Genomic DNA, 20,080 nt, shown 5'->3' on the forward strand with positions numbered 1-20,080 from the left:
AGAGATCAGGTACAGCGCCCGCGCCAGCGTCACAAGCAAACGTCAAAATGACGTGTGCTTGCTATCTGGATAAAAGAAAGGATGTATCATTAAATATTGTAGAAGTGACACACATTATATATAAATATTTTTTTTCAAACATTTATATATTAATTTAATCTATATTAAAATATATATATATATATATATATATATATATATATTCAAAAACAGACGTTTTTTAAACTTCAATAATATCCACTTCAAATCATCGTATTTTTTATACTTTCGATTTTTGGACTTTTTGCCTCAGGAAACTTTTAATCAACACTACCTAAACTGCAACATATTTCAATTTCAGCCGATTTGACCGAAGCCACTTTTTTCATATAAAATGTGCGAAGTCCTTTGATTTTAACATAACTAAATAACTAATAATAAAAATAGTTTATAATTTGATTATATTCCGCTATTTGTTCTTCTATAAATATCACACCAAAGTTATAATAAAATATTTATAAAGAAAAAATATACCTTATGTTCGCGAATAATGATGATTACAGATATTATGGTCACAAATAAATTTAGCATTATTATCAAAATGATCAAAATGCCACCAAATATCTTACGTAGTGTATAGTGAGTCACAATATAGCAAAAGGTATAAGCATAAACACTCCACACAGTTAATATATAGAAGATGCTGAAGCAAAATCTTGTATAACCCAAGTTATTCTTAAAAATTCCGAAACCAAGAAAACGAGCGACTAAGTGAAAAGAATTTAAAGCCGTTTCTATAGTGTCGACCATAATTGCAAACTTTTGCAACTCCGTATGTTAACTTATTGGATGCTGAGTTGAAAGTTATATAGCGTACTAACATTTATTATTATAATATGATAAAATGGGACTTGATTAGATCTTTGCATTAGCATAATTAAAATATTAAACAAACACATCGTTGAAATAATCGATATTCACATAATGTGTCAGCAATTATTTTCAATTTCATTCTCCGATAAGCTATCTGTTGTGTATACAAAATGTATCTATATAGTACATTCGTGTAATATGTTATCATTAATATATTGTTGAGCATTGCAATCGCACAAAAAAATTAAATTTATTAGTAATTTTAAAAAATTTAATTTAAAAAAATTAAATTTATTAGCAATTTTAATATCAATATTTATCAATATTTTAAACTCTATTTTTTATTTTATATTTTTACAAAGTTTTTAGTTATAATTAATAAAACATATATTCATATAATTTTGTATGTACAATACATGTTATATTGAATAATTCGTATAATATATCATTCATATAATATATTAAATAACACGATTTTATTGTGTTATGAATATTTCTTGTTATGTTACGGAGAGATAAGATGTATGTGGCAAGAACCTGTGATGATATGGACAAGCGGCAGGTGATTAATTATGTTTTAAATTAGCAAATAAGAATCATAGCGTGATAGTTGGAGCGCAAGAAACAGGACCGTCTTAAGGATTAATGCCGCTCGTGGGTCAGCAAATAATTGCCACTCCTCTTTTATTGGATTGGACAAGGCAAGAAAGACTTATTTCTATAGAGTCAATAAACACACACACACACACACACACACACATATATATTATACATAAATATATTATGATTTTTTTATTATTTATTTTACCTATTTGAATAAATGTTTTTTTATTATTTATTTATTATTATTTATTTTTCATTATTTATTTTACCTATTTGAATAAATGTTTTTTTATTATTTATTTTATTTGCTATTTGAAAAAATAATTCAGAACTTTTTGACTCGATTTTTAATCAAGTATAACTGAAAAATCGAGTCGAAAAGTTCTGAATCATTTTTTTCTATAATGCTTAATAAAGCGGTAATTGAGTAAAGTTACGCCAATAAGCATCGACCCTTAGAGAAGCGCACGTCAGTGAGCCGCGCGCCTGATAGTGTACGTAAACGTTTCGTCGCTACGATGTTATGTCATGCTGCTATTGTGCAATATTCTTATGCATCATAATAATGCGAAAAACTTTATTTTGCATTAAAAATTATATTTCTTCCGTTAAAAGCGTTTCTTAAAGAAAATTTCGACAAGGAGGCTAAAGGTCGGTACTTATTGGCGCAACTTTATTCAATAATTACCGCTTTATTAAGCATTATAGAAAAAAATGGTTCAGGACTTTTCGACTCGATTTTTAATCAGGAATAATGCTGTTTGCTCCGTGGGCGCTTTTTCAGGATCAATAACTCAGTCCACCTGGATTATCTCCATTATTTTTAGAGATACAAAAATTTTGTACTTATAAAGATATACGGTACCAAGAGGGCCGTAATGTACTAATAATTTTTTTGTAGGTGAGGCGCTTCAGAGATTTCAAGGTCATCTCCATTTTTTTAAAGAACCCCCTATTTTTATTACCTATTTTTATAGCTTATCTCGAGAGCTTTTCAAAACACTATAATAAAGTATTTCTTCATTGAGTACTTTTTGAGTTATGAGGGTAGAAATCATTTCTTTTTACATAAATCATAAAATATGTAGTAAAATATTCATTTTTCGATTATCTTATCTTAATGCTTTTATGTACAAAATAAGAGGAATCAATTGGTGTAAAGAAAACATACAGTTGTTTAAAAAAAATATGTAATTTGCAATTAACAATTTCATATTTTTTCTTGGTATACAATTTTTATACGTACAAAATTTTTGTATCTCCAAAAATAACGGAGATATTTCAGGTCGACAGAGTTATTGGTCCACCCTGTATATATGTATATATATATATATATATATATATATATATATACACATATATACAGGGTGGACCAATAACTAGGTAGGATATTATATATAGTCCTTTTTAGAATTACATATTTTTTTATTTATTCAAAACATGTTACATTACTCTCATCAGAAATTAAATTCCGAGATAAGGAAGAAGTACCCATTCCAACCATAAAAAGCATAATACTAACAATTCCCATGATGAACTGAAAGTAAATATCAAATATATCAAATAATATATAATTATTGCTATTTTATATTTTTGTACATAAGCCTAACTTCTAAACTATATTTTGCTTATATAAATATGAATAATATTAAAAACTAACCTTAAAAATAAATTTATACCCAAAGCAAAACAAACCCATTCCATCGAACTTTAACGGCCGAAGTAATATTTGAAAAATAAACTGGCAAATCTGCATTATAATATTTGTTATTTAAAAATGATTAATAAAAGCTGTTTAAAATCGAAAGGTTCTAGGTAGGAGATTTATCTTACATCTTCGCGTAACTGATCAAAATAAACAAGGTGCGTCAATTTATGAAGTATGTACATGGATTTCTTCGTCTGAAATAATATAAAATTAATTATACGATAAAATTGGTTTTACTTAAGAATTATATTTTCATTCATAATAATTATATGAATTTCGAGAATTGCAAATTTATTTGAATAAATTATTAATTGTTATAAAAAAAAATTCTCAGATTCTTTATTTAAAAAATGAGAAGTATTTATTTTCTTATTTTTTTTAACTTAAATATTTTACTAATTTATTGTAAATTTAATATTACTTATTGAAGAGATTGAATATCAGATTAAGTTGGAAAATCGTATACACATACATATCATAAAAATAATTTTTTTAATAATTTATCTAAAAATTATATGACAGCTTACCTTGATGCTAACGCTTTCACAAATATAATTTAATGTTACAAATTTTATTAAATCAATGCTAATGAATATAATATTAATTAAAAATTCTGATTTACTTTTTTCACTGTCTTTATAAATTTTAGTATAGCATAATAATATACGATATTGATAATAAATTATTGCGGTCAAATAAACAGACTGGAATATCGTTTGTAGGGTCATGTGCGTTCCAAAAAAATCATTTATATTGCGAGCTATTCGGCAAAGTTCCAAATGAAGATGCCTAAAAAATATTATATTATTAGATAAATATATTTAAAAAACATCAACAAAAAAAATATAATCACTGATCTATTTCTTCTAACAATAAGAAGTGCATGCATACAATGTTTATTTATTTAAAATTAAATACGATCAGAGATATATAATCACAGGGTTTATTAAATATCTATACACACACACACATTTATTACTTACATTGAAATAATTATTTTGCCATAAAGCTCAGTAAAAGTAATGTTTATTCTTACATTACGTAAAAAAATTAAAAAATTTGCAATTATATAAACTTTGAGAAAAAAAACAGATTTTTTTTAATATACACAAAATTACCACAAATTAAATAGAAATTGTGTTAATAAAATTGTAATACAATAAAATGCAACATATTTATACATTTTTAGATTAATAAAATTATCTTTTTTGTTAAAATAATTCTTCCAATTTTGCTGATTTTCATTTTAAGATATATCAATTTACATTGAAATCCATAATATATGCTTGCGATTTTTACTGCTTTGGACATAGTAGCGATTAACAGAAGATTTTTTCCAAGTGCATCTCAATCCACATTTTTCTGTCTCTGATAATTGTTCAATACATTCATTGATTTTATCGAATCTAGTATCAATGCATCTGTAATTTAAAGAAATAAAGCAACATTCAAGAATATAATATACTTATTGAACTGTTTTGTTTATATTTGTTACAAATTAGGAGCATGTTTCAATTCTTATTAAATTCACAGTATATTATTTTATAAAAATACAACATCTTTTGTGACATTTTTACAATAGCATTTTTACACACAAATATGTAAATGTATATATATGTACATATATTTAAATATATATATTTATATACATTTAAAAATTAATAAAAGTAAATTATTCAAATTTTTCAATAATGCTTACATAATTTCAAAAAAAGGAACAACTTGTACAAACCTTAAAAGAAATATAATCATTATATCCATCAATAAATTGAGATGTTCAAAATAAGATACACTGCAAATGATAAGCATAGCGATACTTATATCTTGAAATTCTTTCATGACCCAAAAATAGTTATTTATCCACCAAATGCAAAGTATCATAAACCATATAATCAATATCCATTTTATCGAATTTCGCATTTTACAATAATCCTTTGATATTCTAAGCAATTTTAACGTATCGTCTACGAGACCGAGATTTTTCACACACATATAGAGTTTCTAAGAATAGTAATAATAAGAAAATATATAATAATATAAATGTGAGAAAATATATAATATTATAAATGTGTTTCTTGATATGTGCATAAAATATATATTAATATATTTAGTAACAATGTAATATATGTGCGTTATGTGTGTATATTGTGTGTGTATCATAAAAATCTCATTAAATATATATTATATTTATTTATATGAAATATATAAGATATACAAAGCAAAATTTATTAATTAAATATATGTAATTTTGGTTTTTTTAATGATCCAATAAGTGAAAGTAAAATTGTATTTGAAAAACATAAGATTATTTTATACACATTATACATTATATTCATTTTACACGTTTTACACATTATACATTATATACATTTTACACGTTCTATAAATAAAACAATAGATTATTTATTTCATATTTAATCAAATTAAATTTTGTCAAATATAATTTAATTTAATTTTACCAGATAACTAATAACAAGATAACAAATAATAAAAATAATTTTAATAATTAGAGACTTGGCTCACATAATCAAAAAATGAAAAAAGAAAATGGCATAAGAACGCGCCGTAGTTGGAGCGCAGGGAAGCAACACTTCTTTCTTTTTTTAATATTAGTTTATTAAAAAACACATTATAATAACAAAAAGCGAACGTTTCGGATCATCCTGTGATCCTTCTTCAGCGCGATGTTAACAATATATATCACAGATAGTGACGCGTTATATTAAACGAATTTAATTCTCGATGCGCAGATGACGCTAAACTGCATCCCGCGGAGGTCCAGCAAGCACTCTGCTTCAAACAGTCAATTAAATATATACTATTAAATATACTATTAAATATATACTATAGTTATGCTATGCGACGTCACAGCAGATCTAGCAAATCGAGTAAAAATAATAAAATAAATACCGAAAGATATTACACGTAAATAAGCTTTTTTGCTTAAATTAATAGTTAGAAGCATAACACACCAGATTCCGTGCTTTTTTACAATTATTAATATAGTATACCACTGTGCGCCTCATGTCTATTCGGGATTCGATGAGGAACTGTTCGTTTTTTGTTATTATAATGTGTATAATTTTAATAAAAATAATTTTGAATTTAGAGAAATCATATTTCGTATTATTTACTTCACTGTAAATAATACAGTAAGTTATTATAACACATTCACAAAGAAAAAATGCATACCTCACGTTTGCGAATAGTGGTGATTGTAGCTATTATTTGTACGAACAAATTTATCACTTTTACGATAATTCTCAAATAATCTTTGAATAAATAATTCGCTCCAAAAATTATCATATAATATAAGGCACAAGCATAAACACTCCACGGAATTATTATAAAAAAGATGTTCAAGCAAAATCTTAAATAACTCGAGCTATTCCTAAAAATTTCAAAACCAAAGAAACAAAAGATTAAGAAAAAAGGTTTTAAAACCTTTTCAATAGTGTCGACCATGATCGCAAACTGTGACAATTCTATATGTTAACTATTATATGTATTCCAAGTTGAAAGTGATTAGCGTGCTAATGTTACATGTATGTACATTAATAGTATAATAAGACGACATTTGATTATATCGTTGCTTTAACAGCGTTAAAATATTAAACAATAACGTAGATGTAAATTACCAAGATAATCGATACTGCAATTATTATATTTTTAGTTTCTGTATTTTCTCTCTATTTCATATCTCCTTACTAGATACAAAATGTATCCGAATGAACACTCATATAATACATTATTATTAATATAACATAATTTGTAAGCAATACAATTACAAATAACATTAAAATTATTACAAATAATTATTAACAGTCCTAAATAAAATGGTATAAATAATTTAGAATCTTTGAAAAAATTCTTCCAACGTTTCTTTTAGTATTTAAATTATTGTAACCTTCAAATGGTGCAACTTCATAAGAAAAAAAACAGAAGAGAAAGAGAAACCGAAATAAAGAAAACGTAATAATCATATTCTCGCAATCTTTTAAATTAATTGATAGCACATCTGTTTTTATTTTCCGATCATTTTCCGATATTTGCTCAAAATAGCACTTCATGAAAATAGCATAATATACATATACATATTTGAATTACTGCATTACTAGCATGCATTATTTATTGTTTCGTAAATGTAATAACCAGTGTTGCGCTTATATAACTTAAAATAATCTAGATACAGATTAGATAAATCATATATTCGTGTATCTCAGATAAGATAATTCGGTTTGAGTATCTAGGTAAAAGATGAATTAGTTAAATATTTTATCTAGATACTTTTAAGATAATATTTAAAACAATTTAGGATATATAAAAATAATACACTGGAACAAAGAATTACAGAAAATAAGCATGTATTCATTTGACAACAATAACGAATAAGCCGTATCCACAATGTCAATGTCAATCGACCAATGTTAATTATGGCTGCGTTCCATTTAATGATTGCAATGCTCGCAGATCATCTTATCCTTGTTGTTCGCTAAAAGTTAAACAAAGACATATAATATTTATGAATGCCGCGCTCATTAAATACGCTTTTAAATTCGTATTACACTATAGGTTGCGGGGTCGATTATAATTGAAATTGACCGATTAGAATAGCCGGCCAGTAAATTGCTATGGTTTGAAAAAATTGTACTCAGTGCACATTAATTACATTATCTTAGATATTTTAATAAAAGATATCACTTCTTTATATCTGAGATACAGATAAAGATACCACACACTTGAATTATATACATAAAAAATAAAATAAACAATAATTGCATTTAGATGAAAATCTAGAAAATTTTCTCCAAATAACATAAAATACTGATAATATAGTCTGATAGCATAGTCAATCGATATTATTGGATAATAAACAATATTAGTTACAATAATTGCCAAACAGCTTTTACTTTATTGACAGGGTTATCATTTTTTAAATATTGAAATTGTGTAGTAAATAAAAGTTAGACAGTAATATTTTTTTTATTGTACCAATTGTACCAATGTACCAATCTTACCATTTACAAGACCTAATTAATATTGATATTTCTTCTAATCATTATATGTGCTATTAATTTTGCAGTTACGATTCTTGCTAATTCCAGCTCTTTGGGAACTATCTTCATCATCTTCATTTAATATCTTTATAACTTTTTTCTTTAAATATGGTACACATTTTGTCCGATCTTAAGCAACAAGTTTTATCTCATTCGAAGAAATATGATTTAACATTGCAATATTCAAAATATCACATAATGCATAAATTAGAAATATACAAACTGTACTTATTGATAAGCTTTGCAAATAATTACATAATTCTTATAATAAGCCGTCACAATTAATTCCTCTAAAATTGACATTCCTGTTTCTAAAAAATAGATACATTTAAGTCTGTTATCATTCTAACTCGAACTATTGTTAATATATCTCGATAAGAATTATCTTCTTGTTGTCGCATATTAAATCACCATAACTGAAAAACAGATAAAGACCATAAATTTATAGAACCCACACTGTAGCAATATACTTCTCAACTTCTAGTTTTGATAATTTAATAAAAGATGGATACTTATGTACAGGTGAAAGTTGCAATTAATCTCCAAAAAGAAGTATATACTTTTTGCGGAACTATCCATTATCACAATCCATAATATTAAATATCTCTGTTAATCAATGATATATGTATATTAGTTATAATACTTATAAAGTGATATTTGAAATATCTCTTTGAAACTTTATCGATAATAATTATTAAAACAAAGTCTTAAGTTCTTCTCATATAATTTTAAGGATTATATCAGAACAATTATTTATAGGCAGTATGACCATGTTCTATTGGTAACTGAAACAATGAATAAGTCTATCAATATTAAATACTGTTATCAGTTAATGCAATTATTATACTGTTGTTTTTTTCAATATATTTTTTAACTCAACATCTAATAGTTTTTATCAAAAATACATTTTCTTTAATCAAAGAAATATTTATAAAAATTAATATATTGTTATAAAATAAAATACAGTTAGATGTGCATTAAATATTACATGATAAAATCAATAACAAATAATCACATATCAAAAATTTGCATACAACGCTTCACGTTGCAAAATAAGACATCAAAAATGACGTTTTGGCGGCCGAAATGACACAATTGAGAATTCTTGCGTGCCATTTCATTATTATTCTTTATATTAGTACTGTGACGTATTTATGAATATAAAATGTTTCAAAAACTAAATTTAGCAAGAAATGTATAGTGTAAGAAACATTTTCCATTCTATTCAACAGTTGTCAAATTGTTTAAGACCATATAATTCTATATAATAATTAGTGGAACATTCGAAAGCATATTTTATATAAAGGAAGAAGCATTTAAAATATTTGCAAAGTTTGTATTTTTGTAACATCTTAATGCTTTATAAATCCTTTAGAATTACAAGAATCATATTATTAAATTTTATACATACATGCAACAATTACTTAAAAAAACTGACTGATATACTCTATACTCGATTTTCTATTGAGAGAACTTTCTATTCTCGATAATAAAACAGTATTTCTGTATAATAAAATGTTCGTATGTTTGTTTTTGTTTAATACGTTTGGTAATGTTATTTTTTAATTATTTACGAACTCATCGAGCTTATTTGACTGTGACGAAAATTTATCCATAACTGACCGTCTTTAACACTATCTCGTACAATTAGTAATCAGAGAAAAGCTTAAGAGAAATATATAGTTTAAATATGTAATTGTAAGTTTTTATTTAAATGAAAAATTTGTGACTTAATATAAATGCAAAATTTTATAAAGCCTATTTATCTTTTATTTATATTTTATAAAGCTTATTACATGAAAAGAATTATATTATAAAAATTATGATATACATATATTATAAAATGAAAGAATATAGACATTTACACACACACACATATATATATATATATATATATATATATATATATATAAAATTTTATATTTATTATCTTATTTTAAATATATTTATTATATGCATTTATTATATATTCTTTTATATTTTATTCCATAAGAATACACACACACACCATACACACACATATGAAATATAATATACAAATATTTGATTTTTACATATTACTGAATGTTTGATACAAAAAAAATAAAAGATAACAAAAGAAAGTTACAATTTTAATTTCTTAATGTCTTCTGGACGAAAATCTATCCTTAGAGAAGCGATACGTCGAACTTCCAATGGTGTTAATCGCCAGGCTATCGCATCCGCACCGCAATAATCAACGAGTTCCTCCACTTTCTCTATGCTCAGAATAGTAGCAATCTGTGTTAAACGCGCAAATTTGTCTCTCACTGACCATGATGTGGCAGCTGCCAAATAACTGGCTAATGATCTTATTTCTTTATCTAATATTAAACCTCCTGCCTAAAATGTTCAAATTTATTTCAACATTTTATTAATAAACTGCATTTAAAAAATACAAGCTATTTACGATATATTTATGTGCTTATAAGACTAAATAAAACTATTTATGAAAATATTATTTTTAAAAAAATTATGAAATAATAATTTAAAATTAGTGTACGTACTCGATTAAAAGTCGATTTTAAGACCACTTTCTCTAAACGGGCTGTAACTTCTGCAGTTAAAAGTCCAATAAGTGCATCATAATTGGAGAGTGTTAAACTATCTTTGAATCCTTGAAGTAGACCTTCTAGGTTCATAATTAATGTTTGTACAAATGGCTCATCTGTTTCATATCTCAACAATTCATCCTGTGTGTATCAATCATTGTATTTAAAAATAAAAAAAATTTTTTATATTTTTCTGTTATAAAATACATACTTCATTAATATGATGATCTATAGATAAAAATGCATCAACCCAAGGAGTAACTCTGGGTTTTACAGCACTAACACGTAACTGTTCTAGACCACAATCAACAATGCCTCGTAAAATCAGTATAATTGCTTTTAGACTGGTTAAACAACTGTCGATTTTCCCTCTATCCTTCTTTTGCATATTGGGAAATGTTGCATCTATTTCTGCACTGAGACTTTTGCATAATGTTTCTACATACTCTGTGCTTACATCAGTGTTATTTAAATATGCCTAAATCATAAAAAAAAACATAAATAATAATTATAGATATATAGTAAAAATTGTGTAAAAATACATTTTAATAAATATGACTATTATATATTATACAAGTTTGTTATTATATTATATTGTGTCTTACGAATAAATTGTAAAGTTTACTTTACCAAGAATGTAAGGCGAGCATATTCCGTGTCCGAAGTTTGCAAACGACCATGTTGTATACTTGTTTGAAGAGCGCTGTATGCTTGTGCTAGATCCAAGTAACCTGCTGGATAACCTTGACGTAGTCTGTTTCTCAATTTGTTTGCAAATTCACCTTCCAAGATGCCGCAAGCCATATTGACGACGGCGCAGACACCATCTATACTCCAACTCGACATAGCACGTCTGCAGCAAAATTGTATTATTATTTTTTCAATTAGTATTATCATTATATTGTATTTGTAAGTCTAGTCATATATACCGTATGCATTTCTGTACTATAAAGAAAACATCATCAACCATACTGGAAGTTTGCTGATCTGGATCTAATGTATCCATTCCCAAAGCCTTATTCACGCTCTCCTCCAGGAAATATCTTTCTAATGCGAGATAAGCGCCGAGTAGCTCCTGCATTCCATGTGCTAACTCAGAATTGTTCATAGCTGTTTCAAAATCATTTAACAATTCTATACGTTGTGTTTCATCTGTAGTACTGATCTCTATATCATTCTGTAAATATATTTTATCTATATATATGTTTAAATTGTTAATTATATAATATATAGCAAGATAGATAATAATTTTCCACCTTAATCCTTCTTTTCAAGAAACGTATATAAAGTTCTGCTCTTGAATGCATTATAGTAATTTCTCCCAAACGGATATCAAGCTCTTTAGGATCAAATTTTTCAGGATTTGGTTTGCGTAAATATTCATTTACCATTTGTACATTTTTAGATATACATCTATGTTTTGTAAATACTGTAATAATCTTCTTGACCTGTCTAAATATAGAATATATAAATTAAAAATGATTTAAAATATATAAATTTTTGATATGCATTCTACTAAATAAGCTTACCTATCACATTCTTTTTGTAAAATCAAGATTGTCATTGAAAGTCTACCTGGCCCATAATAAGTTTCAATGATTGGTTGATGTACTTCTACAATACGTGCAATTCCTTCAAATAAGAGAGTCATAGTGTCAGCAAAAATAACATCTGCTCTCTTATCATTATTTTTAATTTCTAGTGCTGCATGTAGATTCTTCTGTGAAGTCTCTTGTAGCTAATATTAAAAATAAAGGCTTCAGTCATCATTCTTTTTTAATAAAGACTTTATTATTATATTTAAAATATGTGTATTTCAAATATATTATATATGTAATTTTAAATATATTTAATATATCATACTTTAGTACACAAGTAACTGCAAAATTTCTTTAGTCCTTCTAAATGCATCCCTAATAATGGAAATATCTTGAAAAATCTCTCAACAGATGCCAAATCTTCAGATTTTACTGCTTCATCAAATTTATGTGTAACAACAGCTCTCAATTCCATTGCAGCTTGTTGCAAAGTGATCAAAGAACTACTGATACTAATATGATCTTCTGATACATCCTCAGCTGTTCTTTCCAGCAATTGTTGATCCATTGCTAAATAACGATGCACATGAGCAGCACCCTGCTCATAATCTTCATTGCGGAGTGCAGTTGCTACTCCTTCACTGCATAATTGCAAATCTAGTATATCATTTACTCTACTTTGGCATTCACATACTCTGCTCTATTAAGCAAAATTATAATATTTATTAATTCATACAAAATTACAAACTATAAATTTTTATTTAAATATAATATTGATCACAATATTGATCACTTACTCTTGCTAAATCCAATTGTCTTACTTTGGCACTAACGTTCTTAGCTAACTCATTAGTACGAGTAATCATATCACGAAACTTTTCTCCTTCTGTATGTATTACTATGACATTTGGCAATACTTTCCCAATATTTTGTAGTTTTGCTTCTATATGACATTGTCGACTAAGAATTGTGTCCAGATTTTCTTTAATAGAAACCTGTTATCATATTTTTTTATTAAATATATCATAAATTAACAATAAATATCTAAAGAAAATTATAATGTATACATGGATAGTTATTTATATTCAATAGCAATAAATGTAAAATAAATGTAGCTTTTAATTACAATATATAAGTGATAAATTTACAAAATATAATTTGCGCACAAAAATTCGCATATATTAATTAAAAATAAATAACGAATTTAAACCTCATCTTCAGATAATTTTTCCAATATTTTTTGTAGATTTTCCTCATTTACTGGTAAATCCATATTATTATGGATAATGCTTTTGCATATTATTAATTCAATTATTTTATATATATCTTACAGTATATACTAAAGTTATATTTTTGATCGATATTTATAGATTATACATCATTTTAATTATTTATCATTTATTATTTATCATTTAACGAGTGATTTCCACAAACATCACGCAAGTTGACAGTTGACACAATCAGAGACAATCGGAGAGAAGACTGACATGACGGGCCGCCATGACATGACGTCTCTCATCTGGCCAAGAAATTTGTAGCCAATCAACCTGTAGCTTTTATGCGGCGTCTACAATGAGATTTTAAGGAGACTTAAGCCTGGAGCACATAAAAAAACTTAGACAGTAAACTTAAGACTTAAACGAATCGACCAATCACAGTCGAACAATAAGGCAGCCTCTGCCTTATTGCTCGACTGTGATTGGTCGATTCGTTTAAGTTTTAAGTTTACTGTCTAAGTTTTTTTATGTGCTCCAGGCTTTAAGGCGTAAGACTTAAGAAATTGACCAATCACAATTGAATATTCTCTTAATACTTGACTGTGATTGGTCAATTTCTTAAGTCTTACGCCTAAAGTCTCCTTAAAATCTCATTGTGGACGATGCTTTAAGGTGCAATTTCATTGACGCTAGAAACCAGCGGCAAATTAAAAACACTAGACTTTCTCTAGATATGGCGTCAATAAAATAAAGTTCAAACAGTTTCAACTTTTTCAGTGTGTAAAGGTGCAATTTCATCGACGCTAAAAAGTAGCGTCAACCATTGGTTGAACAATGAAGCAACTACTTACTTCTTTGTTCAACCAATGGTTGACGCTACTTTTTAGCGTCAATGAAATTGCACCTTAACAGTTGGCAGCCCTACGAGATAGGCTGTGCAGCACTGCGCGTATATAAAATAAATTTGAAATCGCTTCTAGCCTAACCATCTTCACGCGATCGACTTTATTTGAATTGCACGGCATCGCATCGAATTATGATGCGGCGCCGATTTGTTCGAACGTAATTCGGGACATCGCGATGCTGTATAAGCGTCGAATGAGCACGAATTGTCACGCAAATATGATAAATCACATCTACTCACCGTTCGCCGGCTGTTCCACAGGCCGCTCCACTCGCTCGCCTCGGGACGTCCCATTCCGATCTTGATGCACACGATATCATCAACGCGAACGCGCGACACTTTATTCGGCACTCCCGATATTCGCTCGCATCCGATAATCATCATCAAGGGCGCAAATAACGCGACGCGACTTCGCTCCATCTTCGCGATCGCGCTATCACTGAACTGTGAAATATAGCTGTCGCGCACTTTCCCCGACATATTATGAAAGTCGCGCGATCATCCTTAGACACTTTCGACGCTCTTTCACTCGCGATATTCGTTTAAAAACGGTTAAAAGACGCGAAAAATACGGACGTACAACGATCCGTGTAACTGCGTATGACTCCGATTCACGTATGACGCGTATGACGTAGCAATCACGCGCTAACATGGCGGCCGAACCAGTGCGCATTCGTTTCTGCGCACTGGTTCGGCCGCCATGTTAGCGCGTGTTGTACGTCATACGCGTCACTGCTACGTCATACGCGTCATACGTGAATCGGAGTCATACGCAGTTACATGGATCGTCGTACGTCCGCATTTTTCGCGTCTTTTAACCGTTTTGAAACGAATGTCGCGAGTGAAAGAGCATCGAAAGTGTCCAAGGATGATCGCGCGACTTTCATAATATGTCGGTGAAAGTGCGCGACAGCTATTTTTCACAGTTCAGTGATAGCGCGATCGCGAAGATGGAGCGAAGTCGCGTCGCGTTATTTGCGCCCTTGATGATGATTATCGGATGCGAGCGAATATCGGGAGTGCCGAATAAAGTGTCGCGCGTTCGCGTTGATGATATCGTGTGCATCAAGATCGGAATGGGACGTCCCGAGGCGAGCGAGTGGAGCGACCTGTGGAACAGCCGGTGAACGGTGAGTAGATGTGATTTATCATATTTGCGTGACAATTCGTGCTCATTCGACGCTTATACAGCATCGCGATGTCCTGAATTACGTTCGAACAAATCGGCGCCGCATCATAATTCGATGCGATGCCGTGCAATTCAAATAAAGTCGATCGCGTGAAGATGGTTAGGCTAGAAGCGATTTCAAATTTATTTTATATACGCGCAGTGCTGCACAGCCTATCTCGTAGGGCTGCCAATTGTTAAGGTGCAATTTCATTGACGCTAAAAAGTAGCGTCAATGAAAAGGCCGCTTTACACACTGAAAAAGTTGAAACTGTTTGAACTTTATTTTATTGACGCCATATCTAGAGAAAGTGTAGTGATTTTAATTTGCCGCTGGTTTCTAGCGTCAATGAAATTGCACCTTTATGGAAAATCTGCTGGTAGTATCGTCAGTGGCGCTACCAGGCGCTACAAAAATATTTTTGGCGACTAACTCTGTTGCGTATGTTTTAATTGAAAATTTCATCAATAATGGTTTATTATTTCACAAGTGAAGGTAATTTTTTTTAATTTTTCAACATTATCTTTATTTTTAATAAATGAGAGATTAGTATTATATGTATTTTTAAATTATTAATAAAATATTTTATTATTTTGAGAGGTTAGAATAATATATTGAGTTTGTATTTTAGTGGTACAGCCACCTATTACCTTGTTTATGGGAATTGATAAATATGAGAGTAAGTCGAAAATATTATATATTATTCATAATTAATAAAAAAATTTTTCTTATAACTTAATTTACGATTAATTGGATTTTGTTTAATATAGATGAAGATCTTATCAAATGGGGTTGGCCAGAAGATGTATGGTTTCATGTTGATAAATATTCCTCTGCTCATGTATATCTTCGACTTCGACATGTAAGTTTAATTATCGATTAAAGATGCTCTATTTAATTGATGGTAAAGAATATGATATATAAAACATTGGTCAGTTTTCTTTTTTATTCTCTCCAAAATTATAGGGCCAGACAATAGACGACATTCCTAGTACTGTGTTGGAAGATGCTGCACAATTAGTAAAAGCAAACAGCATTGAAGGGAATAAAATGAATGATATTGATGTGGTATATACAATGTGGTCAAATTTGAAAAAAACACAAGGTATGGAGGTTGGCCAAGTTGGTTTTTATAAAGACAAAGATGTTCGTAAGATTCATGTTGCCAAGCGAATAAATGCCATTGTAAATCGGCTTAATAAGACGAAACGTTCTGAAGAAGTAAACTTTAGAGCTGAAAGAGAACAGAGAGATAAAAATGAACGAGAAGATAAGAAAAAGCTCTTAAGAGAACAGAAAGAAAGGGAAAAGGCAGAAGAAAAACAACGTCAGGAAGAAGCAGAGATGAGGTAAACTATGATTTTATATCAATATTTTAATTTTAATGATATTATTTAATGCATGTACACAACATACTATTTTTAAATAACTTAACTAATATAAGAATAATTATATATTTTTTTAGAAGTTATAATTCTCTCTTTAATACATCTAATATGACATCAAATACGGAAAATAATGGATATGATTCGGATGATTTCATGTGATGAAACTAATATTATTATTTATAATTGTGCCTCATTCTCTACATCTCCAACAAAAAATGTGCAAAAGAAGAAAATGGCAGAATAAAACATGTAAATCTCTTTCAGGTATGATTATTTAACTGATTTTAAACTAAATCTTCTGTAAAAAAACACATCACTGTATGAATTAATATACACTATACTTGTTTTATATAATAGAAGATTGATTTTTCATTTACAAATGTGAAAACACTGATATTAGTTAATCCATGATTATTGTATATTAATAACAAATGATAACTTATGTTTATATACATGAAATGGAAAGTATTTATATATATTATTGTGTACATTGCATCTTAATATAATTAAAAAAATAAATTATAAGAATAAAAGTTATATTAGTGCAAAAGTTTTACAATAGAGTAACATTGACAGCTTCCAAAGCATTAATTATCCATATTGGATAATCTTTATCAGGGTAAACTGCCAACATGTATTCCTGTATAAATCTAGGGAATCTTTGTTCTTTTATACTGTCTCTGATGTCTTGCATTAGTTTCATTTGAAATGCAATATTATGAACAGTTAACAAATGACACGATATCGTCTCTACTGTAGCGATTTGATGCAGATAAGCGCGTGTGTAAGTCTTACAGGTGCTACAGTTACACGATTCGTCTATTGGTATCGATTCTTTTTTATATTGCGCTTGCTTCAAATTGAGCTGTCCCGTTTTTACCAAAGCGCAACCAAATCTCTGTAAATTTTATTTCAACACTTTAATTTTTTAATATCTTGCGCATCAAAACCTTCTTAATACATATTTTAAAATACTCACAGCCGTTCTCGTTGGAAATACACAATCATACATATCGATTCCTAATGCACTGCATACAATTAGATCAACCGCAAATCCAACACCCATAAGATATCGTGGTTTATTCTTTGGAAGAATATTTGTTGATAGATGAACCATTTTCCAAAAATCGTCCTTGCTTTCCCCACCACTAAAATTATTATTATTATTATATATAAGATTTTAAGTTTATTTTTATGTTAAATATAAGAATTCTTTTATTCTTTTGTAACTTATTATTTATATTAATCAATAATCTAATAATATATTTACCTTAAACCTCCTATGGCATATCCATTCACTTCTCGTTTAATTAATTGTCGTGCGCTCTCGGATCGTAATTCAGGATTAAGACCACCTTGCACGATTGGAAATATACTTTGCTCATTTGATTTTTCGTGTGCTGACAAACAACGATCTAACCAACGTGTTGTTCTAAAATCATTTAGTGTGTCAGATTAATAGAATAATTATAAGTTAGATAACATTTAAATACACATAATCTAACATTAAAAAATATATTTAAAATAACGGTATGCATGTACCTATGCATTGCTTCTTCTACTCTTGGACCAGTTAAAGTACTTTTTACAACATCATCAAGTTGCATAATTATGTCAGCGCCAATTGCATTTTGGATTTGAATTGAATGTTCAGGTGTTAACATGCACTCAGATTCTGTGAAATATTATATAAAAATTAATAAAATTATATTTATAAGCTCTATTTTAACATACATTAGAAAATATATATTTCATGAAATATACCATTATATGGTGATTTAAATTTAACACCTTCTTCTGTTATTTCTGCTAGATGTAACAAGGAAACCATTTGGAAACCACCCGAATCTGTTAAAAGAGCTCTTTTCCAATTCATGAATTTGTGTAAACCTCCAGCTTTACGCAGGACATCTGCACCCTGTCAATATATATAATTTATTATAATGTAATTAAAATGACTTGTATTTCAATATTTTTTCACTGATAGGGTATGATTTTTATGTTTACAGGCCTAGTTCCAAGATGATAGGTATTTCCAAGAATGATTTGACAATCCAATTGCTCTAGTTGTTGGGGCAGCAATCCTTTCAATGTTCCCTGAAAATTATGCAATGTTTGATGAAATTAAATTTTATTATTTATACATGCATATATACATACTACATACAGTAATGAAATATAATATGTACACAGTACATATGCAATAATAAAATAATATAGTAATCATAATTGAATATAAATAACGAAATAACTTTATTCTTTAGATATGAAAAATTTTTGTGAAAAAAGACGTATAAGTATTATTAATCTTTCAATTAATATAATTGAGATAAAATGATAAGTGAAATATAAAGTCTTTTTTCAAGTAAATTTTATATAAATATGCAAAAAAAATAAGATTTTATTAATAAATGTCAAGATGTTTGAATTTTTAACAAAATTGTAATGTTTTTTACAAAATATTAAAAGTTATAAATAATGATCCTTCATGAAAGTTTCACCTCAATTTAAATTAAGAATTTATTTTTAATATTTTATATGCTAAGAGAGAATAACTGTGTCAACTCATATATATATATATATATATATATATATATATATATATATATATATATATATATATAGTATATATACAGTATGTATGTATGTATGTATATGTATATGTATATATATATATAGAATTTAAGCAAAATTGCAAGGAAAAAAAAAAGTGTTATAAACCTGAGTTCCCACTGGCATGAATACCGGCGTATTCACATGATGATGAACAAGTGTCACTCTGCCAGTTCTGGCTTTCGTGGTTTGACATTCGGAGAATATTTCAAAAGTTAATGGAATTTTTTGATTTGTCATTTCTGATAATTTAGAAAATCCCGCATTCACTGCTGTACAATATGTTTTGTGGAAAAAGTTAGACATAGAAAAAAATATGCCTCTAAATGTTTCAACGTCCCTTTCAATTGTTCGAAGTAAACAAGAGGTTATGTCACAATTTGCTGCACATGTCTTCGTTCTAGCTGCGCTTTCTTCGCACACTTTCAGCACTTAAAATATATTTTGTTAAATTTTTTTTT

At 28.1% G+C, this 20,080-nt stretch overlaps 3 protein-coding genes across 5 annotated transcripts; 1 reads left to right on the top strand and 2 right to left on the bottom strand.

Annotated features, from left to right (window-relative positions):
• Positions 1-10,288: 10,288 nt before the first annotated feature.
• Positions 10,289-13,652, bottom strand: LOC105253871 (conserved oligomeric Golgi complex subunit 4). Its single transcript, XM_011262205.3, has 10 exons — positions 13,539-13,652; positions 13,126-13,323; positions 12,654-13,028; positions 12,320-12,528; positions 12,047-12,242; positions 11,720-11,967; positions 11,421-11,643; positions 11,002-11,268; positions 10,746-10,931; positions 10,289-10,581 (listed from the first exon to the last, which is right to left on the bottom strand). The coding sequence occupies exons 1-10, from the start codon at positions 13,599-13,601 to the stop codon at positions 10,324-10,326; spliced, it is 2,223 nt and encodes a 740-aa protein (XP_011260507.1). The 5' UTR covers positions 13,602-13,652; the 3' UTR covers positions 10,289-10,323.
• Positions 13,653-15,961: 2,309 nt separating this feature from the next.
• LOC105253867 (coiled-coil domain-containing protein 25) lies at positions 15,962-19,155 on the top strand. Of its 3 annotated transcripts, none has more exons than XR_002192669.2 (6): positions 15,962-16,113; positions 16,250-16,297; positions 16,389-16,480; positions 16,585-16,967; positions 17,084-17,270; positions 19,016-19,155. XR_002192669.2 is itself a non-coding variant. In XM_020028297.2 (5 exons), the coding sequence occupies exons 1-5, from the start codon at positions 16,089-16,091 to the stop codon at positions 17,163-17,165; spliced, it is 630 nt and encodes a 209-aa protein (XP_019883856.1). In that variant the 5' UTR covers positions 15,962-16,088; the 3' UTR covers positions 17,166-17,421. The 3 variants fall into 3 exon arrangements, 1 of the variants encoding a protein (XP_019883856.1); XR_002192668.2 differs by lacking the exon at positions 19,016-19,155 and adding an exon at positions 18,820-18,925; XM_020028297.2 differs by lacking the exon at positions 19,016-19,155 and having other exon boundaries at positions 17,084-17,421.
• On the bottom strand, positions 17,524-20,073 carry LOC105253869 (queuine tRNA-ribosyltransferase catalytic subunit). Its single transcript, XM_011262203.3, has 7 exons — positions 19,728-20,073; positions 19,014-19,103; positions 18,771-18,924; positions 18,549-18,681; positions 18,277-18,438; positions 17,986-18,154; positions 17,524-17,904 (listed from the first exon to the last, which is right to left on the bottom strand). The coding sequence occupies exons 1-7, from the start codon at positions 19,923-19,925 to the stop codon at positions 17,560-17,562; spliced, it is 1,251 nt and encodes a 416-aa protein (XP_011260505.1). The 5' UTR covers positions 19,926-20,073; the 3' UTR covers positions 17,524-17,559.
• Between the last annotated feature and the right edge of the window lie 7 nt (positions 20,074-20,080).

Source organism: Camponotus floridanus, unplaced genomic scaffold, assembly GCF_003227725.1.
Source record: "Camponotus floridanus strain SB8 unplaced genomic scaffold, Cflo_v7.5 scaffold81, whole genome shotgun sequence".
Taxonomy (NCBI): Eukaryota; Metazoa; Arthropoda; class Insecta; order Hymenoptera; family Formicidae; genus Camponotus; species Camponotus floridanus.

Bases quoted from the DNA above. Each gene is read 5' to 3' on its own strand.
- LOC105253871 (XM_011262205.3), bottom strand. From the start codon at position 13,601: ATGGATTTACCAGTAAATGAGGAAAATCTACAAAAAATATTGGAAAAA. The intron at 12,243-12,319 runs GTAAGCTTATTT...TTCTATATTTAG, and splicing joins TTACAAAAAGAATGTGATAG to ACAGGTCAAGAAGATTATTA. The intron at 10,932-11,001 runs GTATGTATTTTA...TGATACACACAG, and splicing joins TAGATCATCATATTAATGAA to GATGAATTGTTGAGATATGA.
- LOC105253867 (XM_020028297.2), top strand. From the start codon at position 16,089: ATGGTTTATTATTTCACAAGTGAAG. The intron at 16,114-16,249 runs GTAATTTTTTTT...TTTGTATTTTAG, and splicing joins TTATTATTTCACAAGTGAAG to TGGTACAGCCACCTATTACC. The intron at 16,968-17,083 runs GTAAACTATGAT...ATATTTTTTTAG, and splicing joins CAGGAAGAAGCAGAGATGAG to AAGTTATAATTCTCTCTTTA.
- LOC105253869 (XM_011262203.3), bottom strand. From the start codon at position 19,925: ATGTCTAACTTTTTCCACAAAACATATTGTACAGCAGTGAATGCGGGA. The intron at 18,439-18,548 runs GTACATGCATAC...AAATGATTTTAG, and splicing joins GTAGAAGAAGCAATGCATAG to AACAACACGTTGGTTAGATC. The intron at 18,155-18,276 runs GTAAATATATTA...TAATAATTTTAG, and splicing joins TATGCCATAGGAGGTTTAAG to TGGTGGGGAAAGCAAGGACG.